This window comes from Corvus hawaiiensis, chromosome 16 (assembly GCF_020740725.1).
Source record: "Corvus hawaiiensis isolate bCorHaw1 chromosome 16, bCorHaw1.pri.cur, whole genome shotgun sequence".
NCBI classification, from domain to species: domain Eukaryota; kingdom Metazoa; phylum Chordata; class Aves; order Passeriformes; family Corvidae; genus Corvus; species Corvus hawaiiensis.
Window position 1 is genome coordinate 778,121 of NC_063228.1, and position 27,845 is coordinate 805,965.

Here is a 27,845-nt window from a genome sequence, read left to right on the forward strand (position 1 = left end):
GGAAAGTAGTGTTGGAGCAGCTGTGCTGCGTTGAGGTGCCAAGGTTGGAAGATAAGTGAGCCTGGAGTTAATAAGTTAAAGCATTAACTGTCTGTCACTCGTACCTGTGAGACAGCTTGTCTGGCCTGGGGAGCTGACATACTCAAAATGTCAAAGCAGTGCTTGGACAGCAGCATCTCAGTGGCCAGACATATTTTACAGACATCTGGGAAAGCTCCCTGCTGCTATCAATGTGCTGCAGTTGCTGGCCCTGGATATGTTCACAGGTCTGTGCTGAGCTGGCTGCAGCAGATACTTTTCAGGTGGTAAAAGACACCAAAGATAGGAATAATTCCAGCTTCATTTGTAACTGGAACAGTATTTAATAGACAGAAGCTTCAGTGTATGGCTTAAACGTTCAGTAAGATAGTATGGATTAATTTTGAGTAATGGTTTTTATGGAGGTATTAGGGAGTTCTGGGCTGTTTCTGGGCACTGACTGTTATTGCAAGGTAAGGAGAGTAGGTGTTGCTGCTGCTTAGGTTCTGTAAATGGCTACATTCTTCTGTACAACTCCTGCAGACAAGAGAACAGATTTATCTTTACTGAAAAGCAAGGAATTAGCAGGTTCTTAGATTTAACTGAGCTGCTCTTCTACTGCTGGATAAGCATGTGGTTGTTCATTTGTTACTGCTGCTTGCCTTCTCTACCCCGTCCCTTACTTCTGTCTCTTCCTTCCTCTCCTCCTGCTCCTGGCATTGCTGGGCACCTCTCTGCTGCACTGGCACAGCTCTCCTTGCTTCATGGCATGAGCTGACTGAAAGGACTGATTCAGCTGTAAAGTGACATAGAACAAATCAATAAAACTATAAAAGAACTTTACAAGCCAGTGCCCCTGTGTGTCTCAGGGTCCAGCTGCACAAAACATGGAAAACCTGCTGCAGTGCAAGTGCTGAGGTTCTGGGGTGACTGGCACTGCTGCTGGGGGCCACTGCCTTGTGCCAAGCCACACACAGAGCAGTGCTGCCTCCAGGGATGGAGAGAGGTGACTAGAAATGAGTGAAAATTGTCCATCAAGTATAAAAAAATCATTTGAAGTTCCTGGCTCACTGACCAAAGGTGAACAGAGCAGTGTGGGAACTAAAGGTGAGCAGTCCAGAGGTGATGGGAGGGGCAGCGAGCAGGAGGTTTGTCTGCAGGAGCAAGTCCAGTGCAGCCAGCAGCACTCGGAGTCTGAGCCCTGGGCTTTCCTGCAGTCAGGATTAGGTCATGTGTGATTGGATTGAAGCAATTCAAACCTGGTGTCTCTTGAAGCCGCTGGAAAAACATCTTTTGTGGCATGGGGGAGAGACATGTCTTGTGGTCAAGGTCCTAGACTTTGCAGGTTTCTCTCCTATTTCCCATGTGACTTTGGAATACTTGGTTTATTCGTCTGTACCTCAGTTCCTCCGAGCCTTCCTGTCCTTTGGTTTTGTTTTGGGAAGGTTGCAAAGTGTTTGAAAACATGTCTGTTTCCTTTATGGGAGTGAGATGTTAACCCATCATGAAAAACACAGTAGCCAAACCCCAGAGCAGAGTTGCTGTTCTCAGTGTCACCTTTCAATAATAAACAGTCTTACCCTGATCAGTCTTTAAAGGTGATCAATGTGTCAGGCTGTTTATACAGCACTGTCATAGTGTTTACTCTCCAATTCCACTACAGATTTCATTTCATCACAAGCACTGGAGATTAATGATTCATAGCACTTGAAAAATGGCAGTCTGAAATTTCAGATGGGATGATTGCTGACGTCCCCTGGGGTTTAGTTATCACAACTCTTGTGATTCTGTGTCAGGCTGCTGAAACCTGCTAGAATTAAAGTGGAACATACACAGACCAACCAAAACTTTGCTTGGAATGCTGCCAGTTATTCCGCTGGTTTTTCCTAAGTGTTTCCATGTGATAATTTGCTCTCTTACCTTTCGTTAGCAGCTAATAGTCAGTGAGAGCCGGCAGGTTGGACAAAGCAGAGGTTGTACCTTTAAAAAAACCAGTGTGTACCCTCATCCCTCACATGTGGGCTATTGCTGTGCACATTGTCATCCATAACCATGCACAGGAGCTGGAGGAGAGCTCTGGGATTTACCCAAATGTGACATTTACTTGGCACTAGTGATAGGCAGATGATTTTAAGAACATGCCTCTTTCTGCAGTAAGAGTGAGTCTTTCTTTTAAGTTGCTGACTTTGAGCTTGAATTTTAAAACTATTTTTTGCAGGTGAAAATCCAATGTGACTATATTTATGTCCTCCCACCTTCTTTGCCCTCCTCAGCTTCCTTATTGCTTTGCTTAAAGAGGAGAATTGGGATGGATTCGCTGCAGCTGTGTTTTGGGGACCCTCAGGTCAGCTCCAAGAGCTGTGCTGAGTGTGGTACCTGTTAACTGCACGGGGGAAGCAGGAAAGCAGAGCGGGCAGTTGGGAATGGGGTGAAAGAAAACACCTCTGTGCAAGGCAGAGGTGGCATCCAGAGGCACCCCAGCCAAGTTCCACAGTCAGTGGAGTGCAGGCTGAGGCAGCAATGTTGTACTGTGTGAACTGCAGTTGGGAGAAAGCTTTGGGTTTTTCCTCTCACCATCTCTAGCAATTGTGCAAAAAAGTGTGAGCTGGGGGAGGAGCTTACCTGGTTTGTTCCTACTCTTGCCCCTAAAAGCCAAGCTTCATTTTCTTCTCAGGTAATTTGTAAGTGGAGGTGACATTTGAGTTGTGTTCTAATGATGGGGCAGAACAGTCCCCCTTGCAGTGCTGCACAGTGGTGGCAGCACAAGTGAATACAACTTACCACAGCCAAAATGAGGGGGAAAATAAACAGGAAAAACTGTAGGTCACAGGCCCATGCTGATACAGCATGTTCCACATGGTGAAATAATGCCATTCAAAACCTGGTTTATATTTACAGCTTTCATTGGGCCAGGAAGCTTTGGAAATTAGTAATTACCATAAGAAATCCATTCTGTTCAGGAGATACTGGACTGAGTTTGTCTAGCTTTTAAGGAATCTGAAGCCTTCTCTGTTACAGGAATCCCCTGATCTTTCCAGGATGTTTTATACATTCAGTAGTAGCTACTTCCTCTTATGGAAATATTGCCATTTGGAAGGGAACAGTACATGTTGAAAAAGCTTTTGTCTGCATTCAAATTGGCACTGACTGAGAAAATCCAGATGATCTCCCAAGGGGGAGCCTGTGCAGCTGAGCTGTTCTTTGTTACAGCAGTATTCTGCTTGTTGTATTTAAACACACTCTGTATTCTATCTGCCCCACACACCTGCTGATGTTGTGAGCCTCCTGCTATGATATAAATGTGAGTGGGACAATGGAGGACAACGTTGTGACCAGACTAGCATTGCTTAAGAGTCCAGCTGCAAAATGGATGCATTTGTCCCTGCTAAGTCTATATGAGAAGAGCTGCAAGTGTTGCCATCATTTGTTTTAGAGTAAGGCTGCCCAAGGACAAGAGTCCTCTCACCTGCAGATGATTTTTCCCTCTTCTAGCTTAGCTGATGACATGATATTTGGATTTCATTGAGGTTTCTCAGTTTCCTTCCAGTCTTGGTGTCAGATAATATCTACTACATCTGTGTCCTAATGGTACTCTGGTGCTAAATGCAACCTTTCATCAGCCTGTTCTAAGTTAGCAGTGGGACAGAGGTAATCATGGGCTTTTTCACCTGTGCACACTGTGCTGCCTGACCCATGACTTGCTGAGTGGGGGAAAGGTGTGTCAAGGCTTTCAAGGCCAATTTCCTCCTTAAGCTTTTTTTCCTGGGTTGATAGCTTGTTTCTTCATTAGTGTATTTATGGTGATTGTTAAAACAAAAGCTGCTTTATAGGCATAATTAAAAGTAAAAGGAATATATTGTTTCTTGGAGGAAGCCCACTTTTTTTTTTTTTTTTTTTTCCATTCTATTCTGTGATTTAGCCAAAATGAGAATCACAATGGCTCAAAACTCAGAATTAGTCTCAGGAGCCTGATAATCTCATAGACAAGAATTTTCTAAACTAAAAGTGTCTAATTGAGACAGATGTGATGGATTTAAGAGAGAGCACCATTGACCTGGTTCTGCTCTGTTAGGCTTTCCAATTAAACAGGATGTGGAGAGCAAGACCTTCCAGAGTAATACCTGGACCAGCAAGACTGAGGTTTTAAATGTTCCTTATACTTTAAAAGATGTGCTTTTAAAGATTTTTCTTGAGTGCTAATCCCAGAACACTAATGATGGGATTTCCTACAGGGATGTTACCTCTTGCTAACCTTTTAATTAACAGGCTAAATAGACGATTTTGTGCTTTTGTGTTAGAAGTTCTTTAATGAGGTTTGAATCTTCTGGCCAAGCTGAGCTAAGAGTTCAGGTTTTGACACCAAGGAAGATGCCAGACTGCAGAAAATGTACAGTGCATGTGCATTATAATGTGCAGAGCTGGAGAGGAGCGTTCATTAGGAAGAAATTTAATGGAAAACAAAATAACCACAGTTAACTGCAGCTGTTGGGAGGAAAAATTTTGCCAAGGATGTGGCCAACCCTTTCACCATCAAGTCTTGATCAGCTTTCTGAAAAAGTCCTAATGCCTTGAAATTACAGCAGCACCAGTCAAATATTGATCTGATCCAAAACCAGTCAGCTGTAATCTAAGAATTGTAAAAGAGCATCAAATCAAAGATGTGAGGGCCTGCACATGGCCTTTTGGTATACTCCTGTTACTGCAACTTATTTTGCTCATCCAAATATTGTAGAGGTTCTGTAAATTCTGTGTGATTTCCAGATGTCTGGAAAAGTGGTAAATCTTAAAAGAAAATTAAAAAATAATCCTGCCATCCTTGTTGAAGCAGGTGTGTTTGTCCCTGATATCACTGCTTTAGACCACTAACAGCTCAGAACACTTCTCTTCCACTATTCCAGAGTAATGGCTGTTTCTGTCTGCTCTCTTTGTAGATTGAACCTCCTAGTCCCTACACCAGCTTGGAGACTCAGGTTAGTACTCCCCCCCATCCCACTTCTTTCTGAAAGAGAGGGCTGGGCTGGTGTTGCCCACCATATTTATGGTATCTACCCCTGCTGGTGTCCCTGGAGAGGGTGCAGGTGTAGCAGCCATAGCAGTAGCTCCTTGCATGACTGGCTGGGCAAGGAGAGAACCAGATTCCTGACAGGAAGCAGTAGGTGCAGATGGTGAGGAAGGACCTGGTGTGAAGCTGGACAGCAGCAGAACTGACTTGTATGTGTTGGAAGAGGGGACACAGTCTTCCAGGCAGAGTGAGCATCCTTTCACGGTGTTCTCATTTCTTTTTGTACACTTTTTGTACACTCCCAGCATTTTCCCAATCCCTGCTGCTGGTCTCTTACTCTCAAACTCTCGTGCTGCTGATTTTTTCTTCAGACATTACAATGAATGGTAATGAATCTGTGGAGCTGCCTGGCACCAGAAGGTCAAAGTGACAGAAGGGATTTTACAAAGTCACTGATGCTTTGATTTGTGTTTTCTAACAAGGCAGCATCATTGATTTCCATTCTCGCTGATCTTTGGGAGACAGCGAGGGCTATGGAACTTGCATACTGAAGATGAGTGTTTATTCAGGACACATTGCCAATGCCCCTGAGTTACGGCATAAATATTTCTACCTTTGTCTTCTTCTGGCCTTTCTCTGGGGAAAGCTTTTGACTGTTTTGTTATTTGTTTCAACAAGCCTGCTACATCTATTTTATGGACCTCTCTTCAGAGCCAAGTCCTTGTGAGTCAAAACTGGCAAGGAAGGATCACACAGAGTTTGTTACACACAGTGGCATTGTAAAGCGGTATCAAAACACAGTGCATATAATAAAGTACTGATCTGTGCATGAGGTAGGACTAGAAATATACAGTAATAATGAAGACTTACTTGTGATGCTGCTTTTTTCCCCCAACACCCCCCTGCAATTTTCTCTTCCTCAGGTTATGCTGGGAATAGACCTCAATGGCATAAATAGCTTTTGTATAGCAAAGTGATATAAAGTGTTAATTCCCTTTCTGGGATGGAGAAGCATAGCACAGAAAACAAAAATGCACAAAGAATTTCTTACAAACAGTCAGATAATAATTGGATAAATACACACGTGCACAGCTGTGTTTTACATGCAGCAGTTGCCAGGTATAGTTACAGTAATTTTGTAGCCAGGGCAGCTTTGAAGTGGCTATGCCCACTTCCATGTAGCACACTGAGAGTTGTGTCTGTTTCTGTAGTTGCTTACTCCCTTGTGTCCTGGAGCCCCCAGCACAAGGAGAACCTACTCCTGGAACTGTTGTTCCCCATGCACAGAGTGGGACGAGTTGAGTGTAAGGTTCACCTGCCTGGGCTGCTGCACAGATCACGGGCATTGCTCACATTCACCTTCCTCCTCCTCTGACTGCCCTGTGTGACAGCCTTGTTGTCCCTGGAGTGTGGCTCCCTGTCAGCATTCCCAGCATCACTCCGTGAGGAATTAATGGGGCTGTAGGCTGACAGTAAAAGTGTATCAGTAGCTGGTAAATCCCATGGAGATACGGAGGTCTGTGTCACCTGCTCCCGTGTTTCTGGTTGGGAAAATGACTGCAGCTGGATGGATTGTAGTGCTGAAGCCAAAGTGAGATTTAAAAGAAAAAGACACCAATGTTTGATTGTCTTGCCTTACAGCAGTGTTTGTTGCCACAGTTGATGACAATGCTGAGGCAGTGGGCAGTCTGTCAGCTCTCACTCCCAGAGCTGCTGGCTGGACATTTGTGGAAGTGGTAGAATTTGTCTGAAAACATGTTTCTGTGGGAAATTAAGGAAGAAAGCTGATAGTCTTGGATTACTTGAAATTTTCCCTGTATTTCCTCTTCAGGAAAAAGAAACCAAAATTGTGACTTGCTGGTATGGACCCTTGTTGGTACTGGTGGGAAATGTGTGGTTCAGTGTCATGTCCAGGGCTGAAAATCCTGTGCTGGCCCCGGGCGAACAGGTGCCTTTGGCCATGCAAAGGGTGTGTCCCACATGCACCAGCTCCTCCCCCTCCCCTCCAGCACCTTTTTGTGGCATCCCAGTCACGATGACAGGGACAGCCTGCAGATGCTAAGAGAGGTGGCAGAGAAATCTTCCTATTTTTACAGCCGCCTGTGAAAGTCTCCTTTCTCACGCTAACCAGCTGGGAAAGTGGTCTGTGTTTTGTAAACTATCTCACAGGTGCACAAGCTGTTTGTGCCTTTGTTTCCACACTGGGAAAAATATTTAGAAAATGGGTGTTAGGCTGTTCAGCCAATCCCTCTGGGAGGCGGATGGCCAAGCATCCAATGGTTTTATGCCACCCTTGTGAATAAAGCTATAAAAGCTGAATCATATAATTAAATAGGGCCATTCTGTGGACTTTGAACCCCATCCTGAATCTGTGTCATTCTTTGCGCCGTCTTGGTACAGCAGCGAGCGCAGCCCTGGCTGTGAACCATCCCATCCCGTCACACAGGCAGCCTTGCACTCCTCTGCCAGTTCTATTTCCAGCCACAGCAGGCCACGCATTAGGCAAGGCTGTATGAGGAGTGAGCTTTTGGAAGCTGTGTCCAGTGAGCAACAGAGCATCTGAATGTGAGGTTTGCCTTTCAAAGCTCCAGCCAGAGCCTGCCTTACTGCCCGAGCTCAGTGCACTCTGTGTGTGTGTAGGGAGCTGTCAGCCTCAGAACAGGATTAGCAAAACCTGTCATGTAGCAAAACCACCGAGGCTGTGAGTTGTGCTGCTCGCACCCGCACAGCCCTGGGGCAGAGCCAGAGTGTGCCTCTCTGCTCTTTGGCACTCACAGCCCCGCACCCCAAAGCGTTGCTTGCGCCCATCCCCGAAGCAAAACTAAGCCAAACACAGCACCCTGCCAAGGCTGCTTCTTTCTGTGAAAGGGATGGGGTTTTCTCCCATGGGGAACCCTTGCCTGAGAGGTGGGAGCCCCAGAGGGACCCTCTCCTTAGGCTGGGATGGCACAACCCCCCTGTGACCACATCCCAGGGTGGCCTGGCCACGCTGCCCTGTGCGTCACAAGTGGGCACTGACACTTTGGAGAGTGCAAGCTGCGCTGTCCCTTGCAGGACAGGTCAGTTCCCTGCTCCTTGTTGCAGGACTGTTTCTCTACTTTATAGGTGCTGCTAAACTGGAGGAAAAAATCAGTTTTAAGATTGAAATCATGGCTGGAGCCTGTGGTGCTGGCTTCTGTTAGGTGGCAGCTGCCAGGTGCTGCCATTGGTGATGGGTTAGTAATTTGCATTGCAGTAAGGCCAGGCTTGAAGTGGAGCTTCCAAGAAAGGTTTTGCTACAAGTAGCAGGTTTGATGAGCTCCTCGCTCTACTTAGTGTCATCTTTAAAACAATTGTAAACCTAAAATAGTTTTCATCTTGCTGCTTATGCACAATACGATTTATTATACATGTTATTCCATGACTCCACAGGAACCAGAAAGAATAATTATTATTATTTCTTTGTTCCCGTGTCTTTTAGCATTTAATTGTGCATTATCCTGTGTAGTAAATGTTACCTACATTTCTAATTGCTTTTCACTGTCTTCTAATGTTTATGTACAGCAAACAAAATATTTTTAATAAATGCTGATAATTAAATCATGATATTAGAAGAGTAAGCACTTAGTGCCTATGAAATGACACTAAGTTAATTATTTACAAATTATCTCGATGCTAATTTGGCTGTGGTCTTCGACAGTGGTCTTCGACAGTGTTTGGTTTCTTAGCAGGAAACATGCAACGTTTGATCGCTGCTTGCAGAGCACCTTTCTGGCAGCTCAGCTTTGAACCTGTGTTGGCACTGTTACCACGGTGCTTGCTAGCTGAGCACGGTGTCTTACAAAGGTCAAAAAGTTAGTCTTGACTAATAGCTGGTTTGTTTTTTTTTTTAAGGGCAAAAAAGCAAAAGACAATTTGAATAACAAATGAGGCGCCAAATCAGCCTTTTCTCAAGGTGTGCTGCCTGTTCCTTTGCCTATGAGAACACAGAAGTGTTGTGTAAATGGAGGTCATTACCATTTTATTTTAGACCTCAAACTGACATATTCTTCACATTCATTTTTTTTTCTGTTGTTGAATATCTTTGTGTTCTTTATAGCCCGGCCTTTCAAAACTGACACACATAAAACTGTTGATGTTTTTATCTTGTCTTTAAATTTCTGATGCAGAGCCTAAGTTAAAACATGGTCCCTGCTCCAGATCTCTTGTGTCGCCCTGTGCAGGAGTCCCCTTCTGTCTCTCCTGGCAGTTGGGTAGCCTGGCACAGAGAGTGCTGGTGATGTGCCAGCACTGCTCCTGTCAGTGAATTGGTGTTTGTGTGGCAGGCTTAGCACACGTAAAACTTGGCCATTCATAAGGAAATTATTTAGTTCAGCATTTTTATTTAAAAGGTCCCTGACAGATGCAGGTTGTGCCATGCAGGAGGAGCTGCCCTGGCTGCAGCTGGGGAGGTCAGTGTGGTTTCAGTGGGTGCATGGTTGCTGGGCAGAGCTCCTCTGGCTTTCCTGCAGGAAGGCTGCAAATCCCAGCATGGCTCCAGCTGGCCTGAGGCAAACTGATGGACTTGGAAAGCCCAAAAGCTTCAGAGAAGCTAAAACTCAAGTGAAACTCTTGTTGGGGATCATAGTCTGCAGCAGTGACCATGAGGAGCTCTCTACGAGAGATATCTGTGAGTACCTGCATTTTTGATGGAGTCACTGGCTTCCATCTCCACAGCAAACAGGTTTCTGGCATGTTTCTGTTTCTTGTGCCAGAGGGTGGAAATCCAGGTCGTGTCCATTGCCTGTAGGATGCCTGAGGTCACAGCAAAATGCTGAGTGGCTTCTGCAGAGTTGGTGGAGCTGGTGTGGTGCCTGTGAAATCCAGGGGTGTGCAGATCTCATTCATGTTAAAGACATTCAGAGATTTTGTCTGGGTATGTACTATATTTAAAAATACCTTTAATATAAATATTTAAAAAGATCTTTAATATAAATATCCCACTGTTCCAGCTTGTACTAAACATTGATGTTTTGGGTAAATTGTGGTTCCAGCTTAGAAGTAACAGTTTTTCCTTGTAGACCACTCACCACGATGCAATGAAAGAAGTTAGTAAAGACCTATTTTGATTTGTTGTTACACAAAGTGCCAGCATCATGACTGATCCATAGGTCTGTGCCACTTCTGACCATTACTTGAAAATTCACTCTGAAGTCCATGCTGTTCAAATATGAGAGCATCACTTCAAATTGCATTTGCTCCAGAGTGGATTGGGAGGCTTTGGCATAGTGCCTAGTTTACACTAAGCCTGCCAGCAAAGGAAGTTAATCAGGAATTGTTGGTCCAAGGTGAATTCTTGCTCTGTTTTAGCTTAAATGACTTTCCACAGCAGACAGTCCTACATCTTGAGCTGATCCATTCAGCTCCAGGATTAGGCTGTGTGTTTTCAAAAGCATGATTTCCTTGAAGATGCTCCTGAAACAGCCATCTGAGGCTGTGTGCTCTCTCCAACACCAGTTCAAATATTGGCATAATTCAAAAAATGTCATTCATCCATTTGTTGAATGGGAATGTGGGCATTGCAGTCAGTCAAGGACCAGTGGTGTCCCAGCTGGTAATTTCCATTTTCATTGGGATCATCAAATCCTCTCCTGCCCCTCACCCCCATGATCTCAGCTGGTCATGAAAATGCAGTGTTAGAAAGCTGGGGAAGTTAATCCTGGAAATTGAAACTGTAGAGGGTCAGCAGGGCTTGCCTGTCTGGCGAGGTGGGCTGCCAGACACATGTGCTGTCTGGCAGAGATGCTCTGCTCCCAAAACAGTGTTTATTGTTTCTCTAAGTGTTTACTATTTCTCTAAATGTCCCTGTTCCTCTTCAGATTTTCCTTCTCTCCCTTGTCACCTCCTGATGTAACTGCTGTGGCTCTGACAGCATATGCTTTTCCTCCTAGGTTTCATGTTCTTAATTAGAATTTAACTTGTAGTTTGATGTGTCCCATTTTCTGAATGTTTTTCAGACTGAGATTCCTTGTGCCTAATGTCTGTGTTCCCTCTGTGGCAGTTGATTTTGTTCCAGTAATATTTGTAAATATGCTGCCTGGAGTAGAACACTTTCTTGATGTCCTTATTTCCATTATTGTCTGCCTTTGTGATATTGTATGTATCTGAATAACTTAAGTATTTTGATGTCTGAAAACATACAGTGGAGGCTAAATTCTGTCAGAACTATTTGTTTTTTCTATCCAGATTCAAAATTGTAGGACTTAGGCTGAAATCAGACTTGTCTTTTCAGCTATGAAACTGTTGTTTTTGCTAGATATTTTGAAATCTTGAATAACTGTATGTTTCCACAAGAGAAAGTAATTTGCAGAGCTGAGTAATAGCCCTTACTCAGTAAAACACAAGACTTCCAAGTCAGGCAGTTGCATCAATGTGAATGCTCACATGCTTTGGATTGAAGGTGCTGTTTAAGTATTTTCCCAAGTCTGGGCCCTGATGCAAAAATATTTGCTTATAATTTCAGTGAATTGGCTTTTGCTGTCTTAATAGGCTTTTAAATTATTTACTGGCAGTAATGCTGAAAGGCAGTGGATTTCCAGGATGTGTGCACTTCGAGTCAACACATGCGAACAACTGCATTTAAAATGCCTGCTTCAGCATTCAGTAGGAAAGAAGGATCCATTAGGTTGGTCACAATCACAGGAGTGCAAATGCTGTGCAAAGATAGAGTGAAATTCCTAAAAATGCTGAAGGGTGTTTGCCAGAGTGCTTGAAGGCATCCAGCTGTCCTTGCCTGTGAAGGAGAGTCCCACAGAGCTGAGTAGGAAAAACTTTTCTTAGCAGTTATAGTGTTTAGAGATTTGAGGTGGTTTTTCACTTCAAAACAAAACCAAATCTTTAGATATTTTCATAAAAGGCGAGCAGAAGATACTCCTTAAGCCCAGGGCTGTGTTATGTGTGCACACAGCAGAGGAGTCCTAGAGGTTCCGGGGTTCTCCCTGCTGACCTGCTGCTGAGCACGAGTGAATTAGGCAGTCACCAGCTAATTCAAATTCCAGAGGTCTTTTCAGTGTTTGGAGCATAGTGGAAATGTGTGCTATTGAGAAGTAGCATGTGTGCTGCAAACTGCTGGTCTTAAACATCCCTGTACTCCCCCAGCGAAATTCCTTGTTAAAAAGGGAGAGATTAGAGCAGGAATTTTATTTTCTCAGTCTCCTAGTTGTCATATGTTTCTGATGAAGCTCAACCATGCAGTAGCAAGGTGCAGTGTCTGCCCAAAGCACCAGTCTGCCTCAGCCTGAGCAGTACCAGAAATGCCCATTGCTCGGGTCCAGCTGAGGCAGGGCAGGGCTGCCTGGTGAGTGGTGCCTCTGGAAATGGAAGTTCTGTGACCAATAGCCAGAGGCAAAGTCTTACACTGCAGCTTTAATTAAAGCATCTCAGGGAATTTGCATCATCTAAACATTATAACGCTCAGCAGGAACTTTGAGTCAAAGCCAAAGGATAATAAGAATTAAACCACATTTTACCCATGTACATTACAAGGATTTATATTCTTCGCTGGCACTGAATAATGCATTACTGTGGTGTCATAACTGATGTTACATATGACCTTATAAAATGCTGTGATCCTTTCAAGCATTTATTATTAAGTAAAAAACGAAATATTTTTTTTTTCCCAGCTGTCTCACTTTCATGTTTTTTTCAAGTTTAAAATTGGTTTTGGAACATAGCCTAGAAAGAACAGTTACACTTGCATCATTATTTTTAGGAAAATTTGCATGGCTTGCTTTTACAGGTATATAAAGACATAATGGTACTAGATGTAGAAGGATAGCTGTGAAGTGCTTTGCTTTTCTTTGCCAAAATTTCATTTAAGCATGAGATACCATCTCAGGGATTGAGAACAAACTCGTAATTTCAGAGAAAAATACGAAAGCTGCTTCTCCAGAATAAACTTCTGTTATGTGTTACCAGGGACTAACAAAAGCAATAGGAGATAACAAATAGCTTAAAATAAAGAATATCTTGTGTATTATGTGATAAAGCATATGTGCATCTAAGCAAGAAAGTGGACAAAAAAGAGTCAGCACAGTCATTGTCAGTCACTGATCAGGTGGAGGAGAAGCCTTCAAGACCACACTGCAAGTCGCCAGCCAGGCCACTAAGTTTCTTTACCTGGCTTTTTGGTTCTCTTCTCCTGTTACTGGTGTTCAACAGCCACTTCTCCTTGCAGCCCTTTGTAAGGGTGGTATCTTCTTTTACTGCTTGCTGGTGTTGATTTCCAGGCAGTGCAGGCTCTAAAATTATTTTTGAAGTTTATCTTAGGCAAATAAGGTTAATGAAATGGAGGGAAATGCAAAAATTACTCTGTCTGAGGTAATGAAGAAAGTAAAAGGTGGCAGTTCAGGCCACCATTTCACCATTTCTGGGTGAAATAGATGTGAAGCCTCAGTGGAATCTCTGGGGTCTCCAGAGTTTAAGGTCTGAACATCCTCTGTGAACTTTGAAAATGTCACCAAATTCACACACTGGGCTGAGGCAGGGCTGTGATTGTTCACGTATGTACCTGTCTGCCTCTGCACAGAGCGCTGACACTGGGCTGGCAGAGAGCTGCCCTGGCAGAGAGTGCTGGCCAGGTGCTGGCCAGGCGTGTTCCCTGGGGGCAGAGGCAGGGCAGGGCTCTCAGGAGGAGCTCCCCACTGTCACTGCGCTGGCACTTCCCTAACAAAAGCCAGCACAATGTCTGTAACACCTCTGTGCCCAGGCTGAGTACCTGAGCATTTCCTCTGAAGTACTACTGTGCTAACTGGGCTTTTTCCACAAGGACCTTTAGCATAATTTTATTCTTAATTAACTCTGAGCCAGCCTTCCAAACTGTTCCCATGACATGTGGCTGAAGCAGGACTGCTGTGTAATCTGCGCACCAGATGTAGGTAGGTAGAAGACATGTGTATTTGTGTATTTCCCTTTTTGGTCTCTGATTCTTTAGCAGATTTTCTGTCCTGTACCCCAAACTCTCAAATGCTTACCAAAAACTTGAAAGGGCCTTGTCTTAGAAAACTTAGTTATATGCCTTCCTCTGCATCTGCTGGCATCAGCACCCCATCCCTTAAGCACTTTGCTTTAGTGCAAGTATTGCAGGTGCCAAGTGCAGCCTCCCTGCTTTTTATTATTATTTGTTGCTGTTAAATATATTTAGTTAATATATAAAGCTAAAAATAGTTGTGCTTCTGAAGGAATGTGGTGCTCTTGCTGGTTTACAGACTTGGAGTAGCTGAACTGTGCCAGTATCAAATTCATATGAGGTATGTGGGATCACTGAAGGTGAGTTAATACTGATGTTTCTCCACAGAGCTGCATGAATACAAAATTTCTTGGCATTTGTTAAAATATTTTAACAGGATCCCCTTGTTGTTTAACAAAGCATTAAGTACTTGTCCAGAGAGCACAGTAACAACCTTCAGGCAGATTTTCAAACTCCCAAACAAGCTTAAGGCATGGTATTTTTTCATCACCTTTCATGTCTTATTCTTTGGGTTTGCTTGTGTTCTTACTGCTCGTGTGACTCAAAAGTATACAGGCAAACGCTAGCCAAGAGTAAACATTATTGTTTCTGTTACCATGATTATAAAGTTAAGCTGTGTAAGTCTCTCTGGGTAACTGCACATTGACCCCAGGTGATGCTGGGACCTGAGCAGGACAAAGGGATGCTCTGATTGCTCTTCTGTACGTGGTGTCTTACAGCAGAGTCTCACTGGAAGAGGTTTTAGCCCTGTCTTACTCTTCAGTAACAACCTGAGGTGTCACTGGGTGCAATTCTGCATTTTCCACAGGGGTCTTCCAAATTTTTATGCTGGTGTTTGTCTGAGCTCCATTGCTTCTAGTGTGATGTTTTGAACAATGCTGCCTTTGGAAGGGCCATGGATGATTCAAGGGGCTCCCCAGGCCCTGCAGTAATGAGTGTCCCATGCTCTATGCAAGAGACAGTGAGCTGTGAAGCAACTGCAGTGAAGACTATATCCAGCTTCAGCTAAATAATTTGTTGTGCGCTGCTTCTCTGTTTATGATTCAGTTTTAAAGCCCCTTTTAAGTGAAATTGGATACACTACAAAGTGTTGGTTTCATGTGTTTTATTTGCAGTTTAATCAGTGTGATCCAGCTGCCAGTGCAGGGGAAACCAAAGCTCGATTTTTAATTATCCCTGCTTTGCCTGAGTTAGGAATTCCCAATAGTGCTGTCTGAGAAAAGATGCCAAAAACCGCATTGTTCTTTAATTAGCTGTTGTAATTGTTTCAGTCTAATCTCCGTGATTAGCAGCAGCATTAAATACAGCAGTAAGAATAGGCCTGCCCTCTTTGTGCTGCCCTAGTAAACACAGTATTCTTATTTCTGGTAAGGGACGTAATATAAAATCAATTAGAAGCCAACTAGTGTTGATTGGAAAATGATAAAGAGCAGTTACCATGAAGTGCAGATTGCTTTGTAAAGTTGGTTTATAACCATTCTTCTGGGATGGCTTTACTGCCCAGTTTTGGGGAAAACACCAGAATAACAAGCTCTGTTGCAGAGAAGCCTTTGGGGGTCTTGCAGAGATTCCATCCTGTGTGAAGCTCTAATACAAGCTTGACAATAATCTTTGCTGGAACTAAGTTTAGTGCTCATCCAGTTTTAATAAAAGAGTCATTTTTACCCCTGTGCAAAACAGTTGCATTGTTAAATATGGACAATTGCAGAATATTCCCCCAAAAGGCATTTTTTTATTCAAGGTTTAGGAGTGACTTTTATTCTGAGGTTCAAAGCTGCTCTGCAGTGGTGCATCTGTAGTGGGGAATTTTGCTCTGCAAAGAACATTTCTGCACAAGCATATGTGTTAGATCTGTTTCAGAATGGATTATGATACACAGACAGGTAAAGATACAGGAAAAGTACTTAAAGACATGGAAGTAAAACTCCCACGCCTGCTTTGATGGTGTTGAGCTACCTACTAAAGTACCAGTTATTACTTCTAAGTTCCTAAATACCTTTGTAAATTTGGCTTTAAGTATCAATGCATGTGGGAAAAGTAGGAATAATGCTCTTGGAAAATGCAGATTTAAGTTAGGTCATGCAAGGTCATGCAGTTTAAAGTGAGCATTTGTGAGTGTAAAATGAGCACTTCTAGAGAAATGTAATTGCTGTAGTAATGCTTGTAGTCACAGACTGTGGAAATGTGAATATTTTGGCTGGTGCTATGTTTTTGTAAAGTAATTGATACAACCTTTTATGTCTTCTGCTGACATGTCAGACCCGCTGTGCTCCAGTGTCACCAGCAGGACTGGCAGCATGGGCTCAGGTTTTGTATGTCAGAGTGCAGGTGTGGCACAGACCTGGGAGAGGCTTCCTCTGGGCATACACCCACGAGTGCTCCAGGGCTTGCAGAGTTTGTTCTTGCTTGAGTCCCATGAAGTAAGGTGATGTTACCCTTATTAGGAGAGTAGAGAGAGAAGGTTTTGTTGCACCTAAACCCATATTTCCTGAGTCTAAACCCAGTGCTTGGGATGAAAAAAACTAAAATCAATCCAACTAAACTTGCAGAAAAACAACTGTAAATTATGGGTGAGGTGGTAAAAGAACAGAAGTGAGTTTATGCTTGTACCAGATTACTCTGTGTGTATCAAAATTACTCTAGTTTGCAAGTGTAAAAAAATTACCATTTTCTTGTAAATGAAACTGAAGAAAACTGCAGTTCTTTTATTCAATGCCTTGAGGTTATCTGAAGTGTTCTCCCTAATTCTTAGAAGGGTCAGATTAATGCCTCTGATGGTTTGTTTGAATGGCACTGTAAAAGAGTTCATCCTGGTTTACAGTAGAAATCCACTTCAGTTAAACCACTAAAAAACATCAGGTATTTTTCCAATGGGGAAACAACTAAAATCTAAATGTATTTATTAGATTATTCATCTGAAGAGACAGTGTTTGAACAACAAAAGGCTACCCATGCACTCAGCTGAGTCTTACTGGGGAAGTCACTGTGCAAGTGGTCGATGTTGTGAAGTTGGGTATTACTGAAATGTGAAACTGCCCCCAGCAAAGCACTGATTAAACAGGCTTGGCTTTATACAAGTCTCTTATTCTTTCTGCCTGTAATATACATGTGGAGGGAGAGAAGAAAGATGCTGTTTTTTTCTCATCTGCTTATCAATAATTTTCCAGTTTATAGACCTGATTAAAAGTAGAAAGAGGAAATAACCATATGTGATCCCAGTGACCTTAAAAACACGTAACCATGTTTGTTCTATCAAAAGCAGTACTTGATAGATTCAATTTACTGATAATTTCACTCCTTGCTTTGCAGTAACAGCATTAAAATTGATCCACTGAAGTAGGTCTGTACCTGGGAGGGCCTGAAAGCTAAATACTGCAGAGTAATGACACAATCTTCCCGTATTTTTCATGGATTCTTGTATTTTCTTTTCATGCTGGTGCAAAACCTCAGCCTGTTTAGGAAAAGCGTGTGATTGTCTCTCATGATACTGGCTGGTTTTCAGTATGAATAGGATAAGCTCCAGCATGTGTGACCACTGCTGCTGCACAGAGGACCATTCCTCCACCAGAGTGCCCCTCTGTCCAGTTGAACTTCACTACCAACACAGTTCAGCTACCAGCAGAATTCTGCTGTTGTTTCATTTCACGTAGAGCTTAAACCTGGTAATGAGCCAGAACACAGCTAGGTCTAACACAATGTAGGCAGCAATGGGACACCCCCTTACCCTGTAAGAGATATTAAACAATGTAGGCTGGTTAAAGTATTGAAATCAGAAGAGTTGAATCAATATAAGATGGAAAAGGCTGGAGAATTAAGTCTGGTTTCTCTGCAAGAAGCAGTTGCTGCTTTCCATCAGTCACACGAGGAGGCTGACCTAGGCATTAATTAATTATTTATATTGATGCTGAGGTGTAATCCCATAAAGATTTCTTTAAAAACTGTAAATAGGCTGGGCTACTGTTAGTGCTTCCACACATAAAAGCAGAGGCCGTCAGAATGGAGGAATTTTGAGGTTGCAGTACCTATGTGACCTGCTGCACCCCTCGGGTTTCTGCCTGCGATTTCTGGCAGTGTGTTGGAACCAGCGACTGACAGGCCTTGTGGAATCAGGATGTCTTCCTACCAGCTCTGTAATCACAGCAAATGCAACCAACTCTTTCATTTTGCTGCTTCTGACAGTACGTTCACAGTGTTCTGAATTCCCATAAGAGAAAATACAGACTTAGCAGACTACATGGCAGAGATGTGAAGTCCTCTGCTCAAAAGCATGGAGCTGTGTTAATTATTAAGTTCCTTTCCTCCATTGTCAGTCTCTGGTTTCTCTGGAAGTAAAAATGGTTGCAGCATTTCCTTAACTTCATATTTCAGGAAATGTAATGAAAACAGCAAAAAAAAGTTGGGAGAGTTAGTGAGCTCAGTTACCACTGATACCACTGGGATGAGCTGAAAATGGGCAGGGGATTTGAAGGCAGGTACAGAGAGCACAGCAACATCAGGGTTTTACATTAATCCTTTCACCTCAGAGGTAAGGCAAAACAGCCCTCTCGTGATGGAAGCTGCTGGTATTCCTACTAGAGAGGAAGGATTTTTCTGTCACGGCTTTCTGTTGGTACATTTAAGAGAATTTCTTTTGTAAACCAAGCCCTGAAATGTCTGATGGGAATGAATGGAGAGCACTGGAGTACCACTGAGCACTTAAGGGATCATTAGCTTTACAAATACTTAACCTATCAGACACAGATACATTCTACATAGCATAAATGATCTCATTGTTACAAATGTACATTGATTCTGTACATTCACATTCTGCAGAGCACTTCTAGAAACTGAAGCCAAAGTTGCCCAAAAGAAACTGAAGGGAAGAGGCCAGCTGGCAGGTTTGCTGCTGGCAGCAATGGCCTGTGCTCAAGTGGGTTTGAGGAATTGCCCAGCTTTGGGGCAGCAGAAGGCAAACCCTGCCACATCCCTTCTGACAGTAAGTGCTCTCCAGCATTTGTCTGTCTCCCTGAGACACCTTGGAAATTACCTTGGAGTGGTGGACTGATGATACCTGTAGATTTTAAATATGCACATGTGAATAATTAATTCTAATCTCTCTGTCTCACCAGCAGTGCATATAAACAGCAGGATTGTAAAACCTGCTTTAGGGTTGTGAAAAATCACCTGCAGTGTCATTGCACTTGTATAATCCTGTCTTGTGTTTCTGAACATGAATTTAAATCAATAGCTGCCATGCAAGCACAGATTGCATAAATGCTGTTATAGAGGTTCTCCTGCGGCTGTCAGCCATGGCCAATCCATGTCTGGGCCAAGGGGAGGATGTACCATCCTTGCAGCAGCTCCAGCAGCCTTGGCAGCTGCTCCTGGAAATTCTCATTGCCTGATCTTGCATTTAGAAACAAGCCCAGTGCAGTAATTGGCTGCCAAATTTTTTGCAACTGTTATTTTTTAAGATTTTTAGTTAGCAACAAAGAACATGAAACTTTCTGTTCTTTGCTTCTTGGGTTGCTGTGCAATTATGCCACTGATGTGCTCATTATAATTTGTCTCCACTACTCCTTAGGGACTCCAGAGAGCTGCTTCCTTTAGACAGTGAAGTTCAAGCTGTACCAGCTATGTCAACCAGCAGAATTTCTCTTTAGAGATAAAACTGCATTAGAATTGGAGTATGTTTATTTTAAATCTCACATATGCATGTGTTGCTGTGGACATTCTGTGGAGCTGGTTAAAAAGGTAATATTCTGTTTTTCACTTAAACAGTCATCACTTTTCTTCTTGTTTAGTTGTGGGCTGCCATGAGCTGAGGGTGTGGGAGGGATGATTTCATCAGTCCCAGAGCCAGGTCCTTTCTCAGCCAGGACACACCCCACCCCTTCCAGTACAGAGAGCTCCTGCAGCGATGAAATGCGCAAGAGTCTTCCCTAATAAATACCATTTGGCCTTAAATCTGTGGGGTTCTAGCTGTCAAAGGGATCTGTAGTGGTTTTGTTTCATAAGGTACCCCAAAAGGTTTGGTGTGTGTGACTGAGAGAAGCCACCCCCTTCGAGAGCAGGCACAAATCAGAAGTGACCGAGGGCCCCAAGGCTGCCAGCTGGTGCCATTGCCACGTGAGGTGGAGCAAAAGCCCATCAGGCCACCTGGCAGGACCCAGAAAATTTGACTTTCTTCTTTTTCTCCCAAAATTTCTGCCTATAAAAGAATTGGATGGAAGAAAAGAAAATCAATTGACTCCATCCAAGCATTTTTCTGGTTTTAATTAAATTCTTTACTGAGCAGTAGAACTTCTTTGATTTTACTAACTGAAGATCTACCCTGACAGAGAAGGCCTTGTTTGGGTGGGGCTTTTTGACTTTTTTTTTTTTGGTTTCTGTGTGTGGTGTTTTTCTGTAGGTTATTTTATTTTCCAAGCATAACTACTGAGTTGTTATTTGAATTCCTGAATTATTGCGGGAGCAATCGGATGTTGAAGGCTTCTATGGAAAGAAGCTATTTTTTAGAGAATTACACTGAGAATTCCCCTGAAAGGGCTCATGGTGAGATTATTTTCCTGCAGCTCCAGGGGACAGCAACAGAACTGGTGATTCTGATGCTGGTGATTCTTGGAGCTGGGGTGAATTTGGGGCTCGTTCCCCTCCCAGCAGGACTCCATCAGTGCCGAGCTGGGCTCTGCCTGCACGAGCCCTGCTGGGCACTGAAAGCACCTCTGTGCTCCTGCACAGGCCCTTTTTGTCCAGCGGCTGTCCCGAGGCAGCCAGGGCTGCCCAGGGCTGAGCAGGGAACGTGGGGAGGGGAACGATGGCACCGCGGCTGCAGCTGCGGACAGGGCGCTCTTTCAGCTGCTGCAGGACAGTCACGTTATTCTTGCAGGGAAAACAGGGCCCTGAGCAAAATCTCCAAGGTACATCTGTGAAAGAATTCCTCTTCTGTACTAAAAATAAATTAAAAATTAGCAGTGAATGTAATTTTTCAGTTGAGTCAAAGTGTACTGTAGCAAAGGAAACTTTTTTGGTGTTTGGTTTGCCACTAACACCAAAAGATGTTTCTTTTAACTCCGAACATGTTTGCATTGATCTGCTCTGTGTTTGTACTTCAGCCACTTAATGACATCCCAGATCTTAAAATCTCAAAATCCAGATTGCCCTCTTGCCTTCTTTGCTATCACATTGTGGTGGTTACAGTTTTGCCTCTGTCTTGGGTCACATTTTCAGGTCTCTCTCTGCTCAAAATACCAACTACAAAGTGTTTTGAAGCAAATGAGGAAGAAAGGGTGAGGTAAAATTGGCAGACTGGTTAACCAGAGGATACAGCAATGACTTCATATTTTATAGCCTGCATGGCCTCGGTATGAAAGTTAAGATCTTTAACTAGAGTTATAAACCTGTCATTACTTGGCATATTATCCATTGGATGTGTCACTTCATAGTGTCTTTCCTGGCCTTCTAGCAAGGGTGAAAGGCAAATGCAGAAAATCCCAGAGCTTTAGAATAAGAAAAGGGATCTTCATTTTCCTGGTGGTCTTTATTTCACATAAAGTAAGGCTGGAAGAAAATATTTTTTTGATTATAATTTTATTGCTATCTTCCTGGTAATCATAGTGGGGTTAAAAAAAAAAAAAAATTAAGTGTGTTTCTCATTTATCTTATTGCTTGAAAAAGCTGTTAAATTAGTTGCAGGGAAATCTTACAAGAGTCTTTATAGCTTGTGTATAAGCTGTAGGTTTGCTGAAGATCTAGAAAAGGCAGAGCCTGTGGAAATGTGCTGGTGCTGAGCCCCAGGTCGTGTCAGGCTCCTCCTGGCACCACAGAAAGGTGGCTTTTGGCTATTGCTCTGTTAAGAGCAATACTGTTAAGAGTAACAATAGCATGTAATTTCATTTAGTCAAAGATATTAACCAGGAGAAATAGCGTGAGCATGTTTTCTCCTCCAGGTTTTCCCACATCCCTCCTACTTAAGGGATAATTTGCAGGGATGTGCTACATGTATCTCCTCTCTGGATTTGTAGGTAGTTTCATAGCCTTGAACATCATCCTTTGGGTATGTATTTATGTAAATAAGGTAGAGAGTGTTTAGGGGACACATATCTCATGGGCTGTTAAAATTCAGTATGTATTAGGACCTACTTGGTTGATTCTTTTTCTGTATTAGGAAACTCCTTCCCATGGAAGAAGTCCTTGTGTGGCTTTAAAAAGCATTCTTGCAGCAGCTGAGCTGTTAAAAACCCAGGAGCTGCAAACAAAATATTGTCATTTGTTAGCTCTAAATGAGCCCTTGTGCTCCTTCAAATGGCAACAGGAATTCAGAGCCATGTGTAAATACAATTTGGTGGCTTGTCTCAGTTATCTCCCAATTTGTGTTATTCTTCTTGCATAGCAGATGACACATCTTAAATGATCACATTTCCATCATTTCCAAAAGAAAACCTAAACAAAGAAAGACAACTGGACAAGGGTTATGGTCGGAGATAGGAATTGGGAAGTTCATATGTTCCTGTCCGTATGCTTTTTGTAATAGCTGCTAGGAGGTTATCAGGTGAAGAGAATCATGTTAATGAGGCATATAGATAATTCCAGGAAAATACCTGATTTTGATACTATTTTCTATTTAACCATCCTAACCGTGTAGGGAAATACAGTTCTCTGTGCTTTACCTGTGGGAAATACAGATCCCATGTTTTCTGTTGGTACTCGGGAAAGGTGCAGCTCCTGAAGTGTGCCAGCAGTTTCCCCGGGCAGGGGCTGCTGTGCTCCCTGGTTTGTGGGGCAGATCAATGGCAAAGGCAGTAGGGACACCAGGGCTGCTGGTGGCTGGAGCTGAGGAAGGGCTGGCTGAGGGAGGAGCGGAGGAGAGCGGCCGTGGGCAGCAGCTCCCAGGTTTGGCTCAGGTGTGGCATACACAGTGACGAGTGTGTGTGATGTGATAGCTACAGACACCCTCTCCACAGCTGCTGAGCCCAGCAGTGAGTGGTTTTGTCCCATTTGTTGTCCACAAAACGTCTCTGTGTGTGCTGTGGCAGTGCAGCTGTCTGATCTCCGTTGGGGCCAGGCAGTGCTGGCAGCGAGGCATGGAAGCTGCAGGACAGCGTGGCAGCTACCCTGTTCTGGATGTTAGCTGGAGAGACTTCAGACTCATCTGAAACTGTCTTCTTGAGGCCCTGAGACACGCACAATCTCCCTGTTTTCTTTTCTCTTACGTTCCTACCTGCTGTCACTTCTTTATGTGCCTGTGTGGTTGGTTTTCTGTCTCTTCACGTGGCACTGAGCAGCAGAACTGACCACAACAATTCAGTGGCCATGAGCTGTTGAAAAGCTGCGTGGTCCCAGTTTGTATGCCACTGAGTAACCAGCGTGGCTCACTTGACAAGTCATTCTGTGCTGCAGATGAGCAGTCAGGATAGCAGGGCCTGCTTGCTGCTCAGTAGTTTCTAAATTAATGGTGTCATCTGAGTGCAGCAGTTGCATCTCTTATTACAGCAACATACAGTTGCTTTACTGGTGGCTAAAATCAGCTGTGGACCATATGGGTAGCCTCTAAGCTCTTTTGGATTTGCTAAAGTATTGCTTAATGATCATGTACTCAAATGTCTGGCATCAGAATGTCTATTATTTGACCGATAAAATCAGTGAAACACAAACTGGCAGCTGCAGAACTCTGTCAGAAAGATTTCATGACTTATCTAAATTTAATATTGGCACACATTCTCATATATAGACTTTGTGAGTTGGTTCTGAAGCCTCCCTTATGTAAAATGAACTGTCAGCCCAAATGAGATTTTGTTTAGATTTTTTAGAAAGGGAATGTTGGTTAAAGGAGTCCTGTTTTGATACTTACGTGGGATATCTTATTTGCCCACAGCTTTCCAAAGCAGTTCAGGAAGATACTTTGTGTTAATTTTTTGGTAGAAATTACTTGTTGCTTGTGCTGATAGTTAAATGTCCAATATTTCACAGTGGAGCTGTGTGTCGTGGAGTGTTTGGGATGGAAGATGCTATATAAGCATTAGGCACATCGCATTTTTGTGAGAGCTGGCCACAGACTGCAGCAAGAACACGGAGATAAATCATCCTTGTTTTCTCCCTCTGAATTTGCTGAATCTGCGAATTGCATTTGCTGCCTCCTGTTTTGCTTTAGATGAGCTGTAGTTTTCCCATGGAAAATGCCTTCTATTTCACTTACAGGTCTGGACAACTCTCTCACCTGACTATTCCCATTGAATTTTGAATTCTCACAGTGCTGTGGGTCAGCCCTGCTTAGCTGTATTTGTGCTACTTCATGATTGCTCTCCTTACCTTGTGCTGTGCTGCCACATTGATGCGCCTCAGGCCTCGGAGTGACCTGTGTCCGTGTCCAGAGCTGTGTTCCTGAAGGAAACACCTTCTGGCTGGAAGTGAGCTGCTGGGAAACCAGTGGGAACTGGCAGCCTCCCCGAGCTGCTGCTGGGCTGTGCAGGCTGCACAGAACCGGCCCCATAACCAGCTCTCATCCAGCTCTAATTTATTTGTTTTATTAGCTGTTTTATGCACATACTAGTTTTAGTGGGATGAGTGTCAGCTGCATGATAATTACAGCTATTCTCACTTCAAAATTAAAAAAATGAGACCAAGAAGCCTTAGGCTTTCTCAGGAGCCCAGGCTTTGTCAGCAGCCATGAATCACCCTGGACTGAGTGTCAGAGATGAAGCAAACGTGCACATTTTTCCTTTGTTCCCTTAACCTTTTCTGAACAAACAGCAGGAGTTCTCTCTCTGTGCCTTAGCGCCTAAAATTTCACTGGGGCAGGAAAAGCTTCCAAACACAAACCTTGTAATTCTTAGCACTGGGAAGATGCCACATCAGCAGCTTTATCTGGTGCCATTGCAAAACACGGAAATTTTTTTACATTTTAACCACTTGTCTGAATATCCAGCTTCCTTTAACTGCATCAACAAAGAGGATGCCTGTCAAAAAAGGTTTTTTCCTTCCATCCACTCCTTTGCTTACTTTGTTGCAAAACAGATCTTCATGAGAGATGTTACAAATTTATGAGGTTGTAGAGAAGACAAACAGGCTTTTTCCAGGCTTTTGTTTAAAAAGCTATTTGATACGTGTGTTGATATTTGAAAAATAATCAGGAAGTGTGTAATATGTAAATTATATATAAAATATAAACATATAATAAGTATGCATAATAATGGCATCTGCTGTTTTTACTTTAGTCTTCAGCATATGTAGCATATTTCAGTTTCACAGCTTTATAAATATTTCCATTTTGTGTGCATCTTCATAAGGACTTTAATGGTACTTGAGAAGTAGGAGGAAGATCTCCAGTGTCAATACGAGCCTGTTTGAGGAGTGATAATTCAAGAGCGACTTGGGACTGTTGATGTTGGAGATGGTGAATTAAAGGAAGGCAGAAAGTTGTGAAAACATTCAGTGCTCTTCCATGCCCAGTCTCCTGGCTGAAGGCCATTACCAGGGGGACAGGCAGAGACTTGCAGGGAGTCAAAAATTTTATTGAAATGTCTGGAAAAGGAACAAGGAATCCATTTTTATTTGTTTTCTGTGATAACATAAGCCAGATTTTAGAGGGACAGAAACTTTTTGTATTGGAGTAGCTTTATCCTGACTGTGAATTGCTTGGTTAACTATTCATTTTACACACGTGAAAATATTCCTGTTAAACAGTATATGCAGTCTGCATGCATTTTTGAATGCCTCTTTCTTGTCTTTCCAAGACCACCATCACATATGCAGGAGGGAGTTTGGGTAATAAAACCGTGTGAGGGATGTTCAGGGTAAACATTGAGACAGGGGTACCATGCAGGGAGCATAACCCCGAACCATGTTATTTGTAACAGGAAAAAATACTGTTCCTTTGAACATCATGGACTGCCCAGCCCTGTGCTGGGGGGTAATAAATGCACGATAGACCTTGTCAGATCCTTGCAGCTGTGGTTTGCTGCCTCAGCAGTGCCACAACGTACAAGATTTCCCACTTGGCTTTGGTTTAGGGCACTGTAGCCTTTGCAGTGACTTCCACTGGATTTTGCCTCCACTGGCAATGTCAGGGCCACGATGGCTGTGATTGCAGAAGCACTTGAGTCTGCTCTTGTGCCAGCCGGGTCAGTCTGTGCCCTGTGGACCAACACCTGCAGATTCATGACATGGCAGGGGGCGAGGAGGCCCTGTTGTTCCCATGGGTGTCTCTGGGGCATGCATGGGGCCCATGTATTTGGAAAACCCTAGGAGGCCTCAGCCCATCCTTGTTTCAGCTTTGCGTGGTGCAGTCTCGAAGTTTGTTCCAGCACTTTGACAACAATGGAAATGCAGCAATGTCCTGGGGAGTTAACTGCTAAAAATGTCAAAACCATGTTTTCAGTTATACTCGGATCTTTTCCAGTTTGACTAATAAGCTCTAAACTACTAAACTCATTGTGAAAATGTAATTTTATCTGGAACTTTGGAAAGAATAGTAAGAGAAGAAGAAAGCAAACTGTTGATCCCAATTTGTTGTGTCACTCTGAGAAAGAAGAGGTAAGATGTTGATGGTTATTAGGGAGAGGCTTTGAAGTTTTGTTTGATGACTTTCATGGCTGACAAAGAACTGGAAAATATTGGTGGCTTGATCCCAGTCAGGGCTCCTGAGCCAGGCCAACATGAGGCCTCCCTGTTGATACAGCTGTGCCAGTCCAGCAGTGCAAGAGGCAGCCTCACTGAGCTGGATGGAGGGTAAAGATGGGCAAGGTGGAGAAAGTGCAGTCCTTGGTCCTTGCCTGAAGCTGTATTAGAGCTTTAAGGCTGAAAAGTTTTGGGACATTTCACGTACTTTCACCAGCGAGGCAGCAGAGGAGGAAGCCTGACTCATCTTGGCAGCACTTCACAAAACCTACTGTCCTAACTTCAGGCAGAACCTGACCCGTGGCTGTTCTTACGTTCCCTTATCTATTTAGAAACGAGTTTTTTGTTCCTTGTCTGACAGCTTTGCAGCTCTGCAAAGGTTGGAACCCAAGCAAGGGCAGCAATCAGACAAAAGGTGAACTATCGAACACCAAAGCAGAAGCTGAGAGATAAGATTAAGAGACAAACATAAAACACATTGTATTTGCCATGGATGGCATCTGAGGGGACAGGTGCCCAGCAGCAAAGTTCAGGATGAGGTCAGAAATTATAGTCTGAAAGAGACTGAGGCTAAGTAAGTGTTTAATACAGTTAATCCAGAGCTCATGTCTTCAAACTGCCCACATTTTCTAGAGAATAACCTAAGTATTGATCAAACTCATTCCTTCTCATTGTCTATACCATGTATGTCCTGAGTAATGTGTAAAACTTCTGCTGCCTATGCATTTACACTTATCTTTTAGAAAGCTGCTTTGTTTTCCTTACTTCTCTTCCAATTTTTGTAAAATGCTCAGGGTCCTGGAGGTCTGGGCCCTTTGTTTAACATTTCTGAAAGCTGTCTACTTTCACATCCATGTGTGCTGATGTCACAGTCTGCACTTGCTTGACATAAGTTATTATTGAAGATTGGGTTTCTTCCCTTGTAATTCCCTTTTCTGAGCCATGCATTACTCTGGCCTTTGTACATTTTGTCATTAAGTCTGCTTGATCATTTTTTTACTATCAAGAACTAAAATCTTTAACTGCTGGAAATTCCACTGATCTTCAGTCAGTCAGTTTTCCTTAAGTAAACAATACCTGCCATACACTTGAGGTTGTACCATCATCTGCATGAGAGGTAGGTTGAATAGTCAGCCTACCATGGGCTTACTTACCAACCCAGAACTGAACTCTGAATGAGGGAACATTACATCTTGTTTTCAGGATTCCTGGGAAAATTTAGCCCTTGAAAAAATGCTCTTAGAA

The 27,845-nt window shown here is 43.2% G+C and overlaps 1 protein-coding gene across 4 annotated transcripts in view; it reads left to right on the forward strand.

The window, feature by feature from the left end:
* XYLT1 (xylosyltransferase 1) overlaps positions 1-27,845 on the forward strand; it is a 170,914-nt gene that overhangs the window by 36,601 nt on the left and 106,468 nt on the right. For 2 of the 4 annotated variants that reach the window (XM_048320694.1, XM_048320693.1), the window contains exon 2: positions 4,950-4,988. The exons of the other annotated variants lie outside the window; for them this stretch is intronic. In XM_048320694.1, the coding sequence (XP_048176651.1) occupies positions 4,950-4,988 (39 nt within the window). The remainder of the gene's footprint in view (positions 1-4,949; positions 4,989-27,845) is intronic. 4 annotated transcript variants of the gene reach the window in all.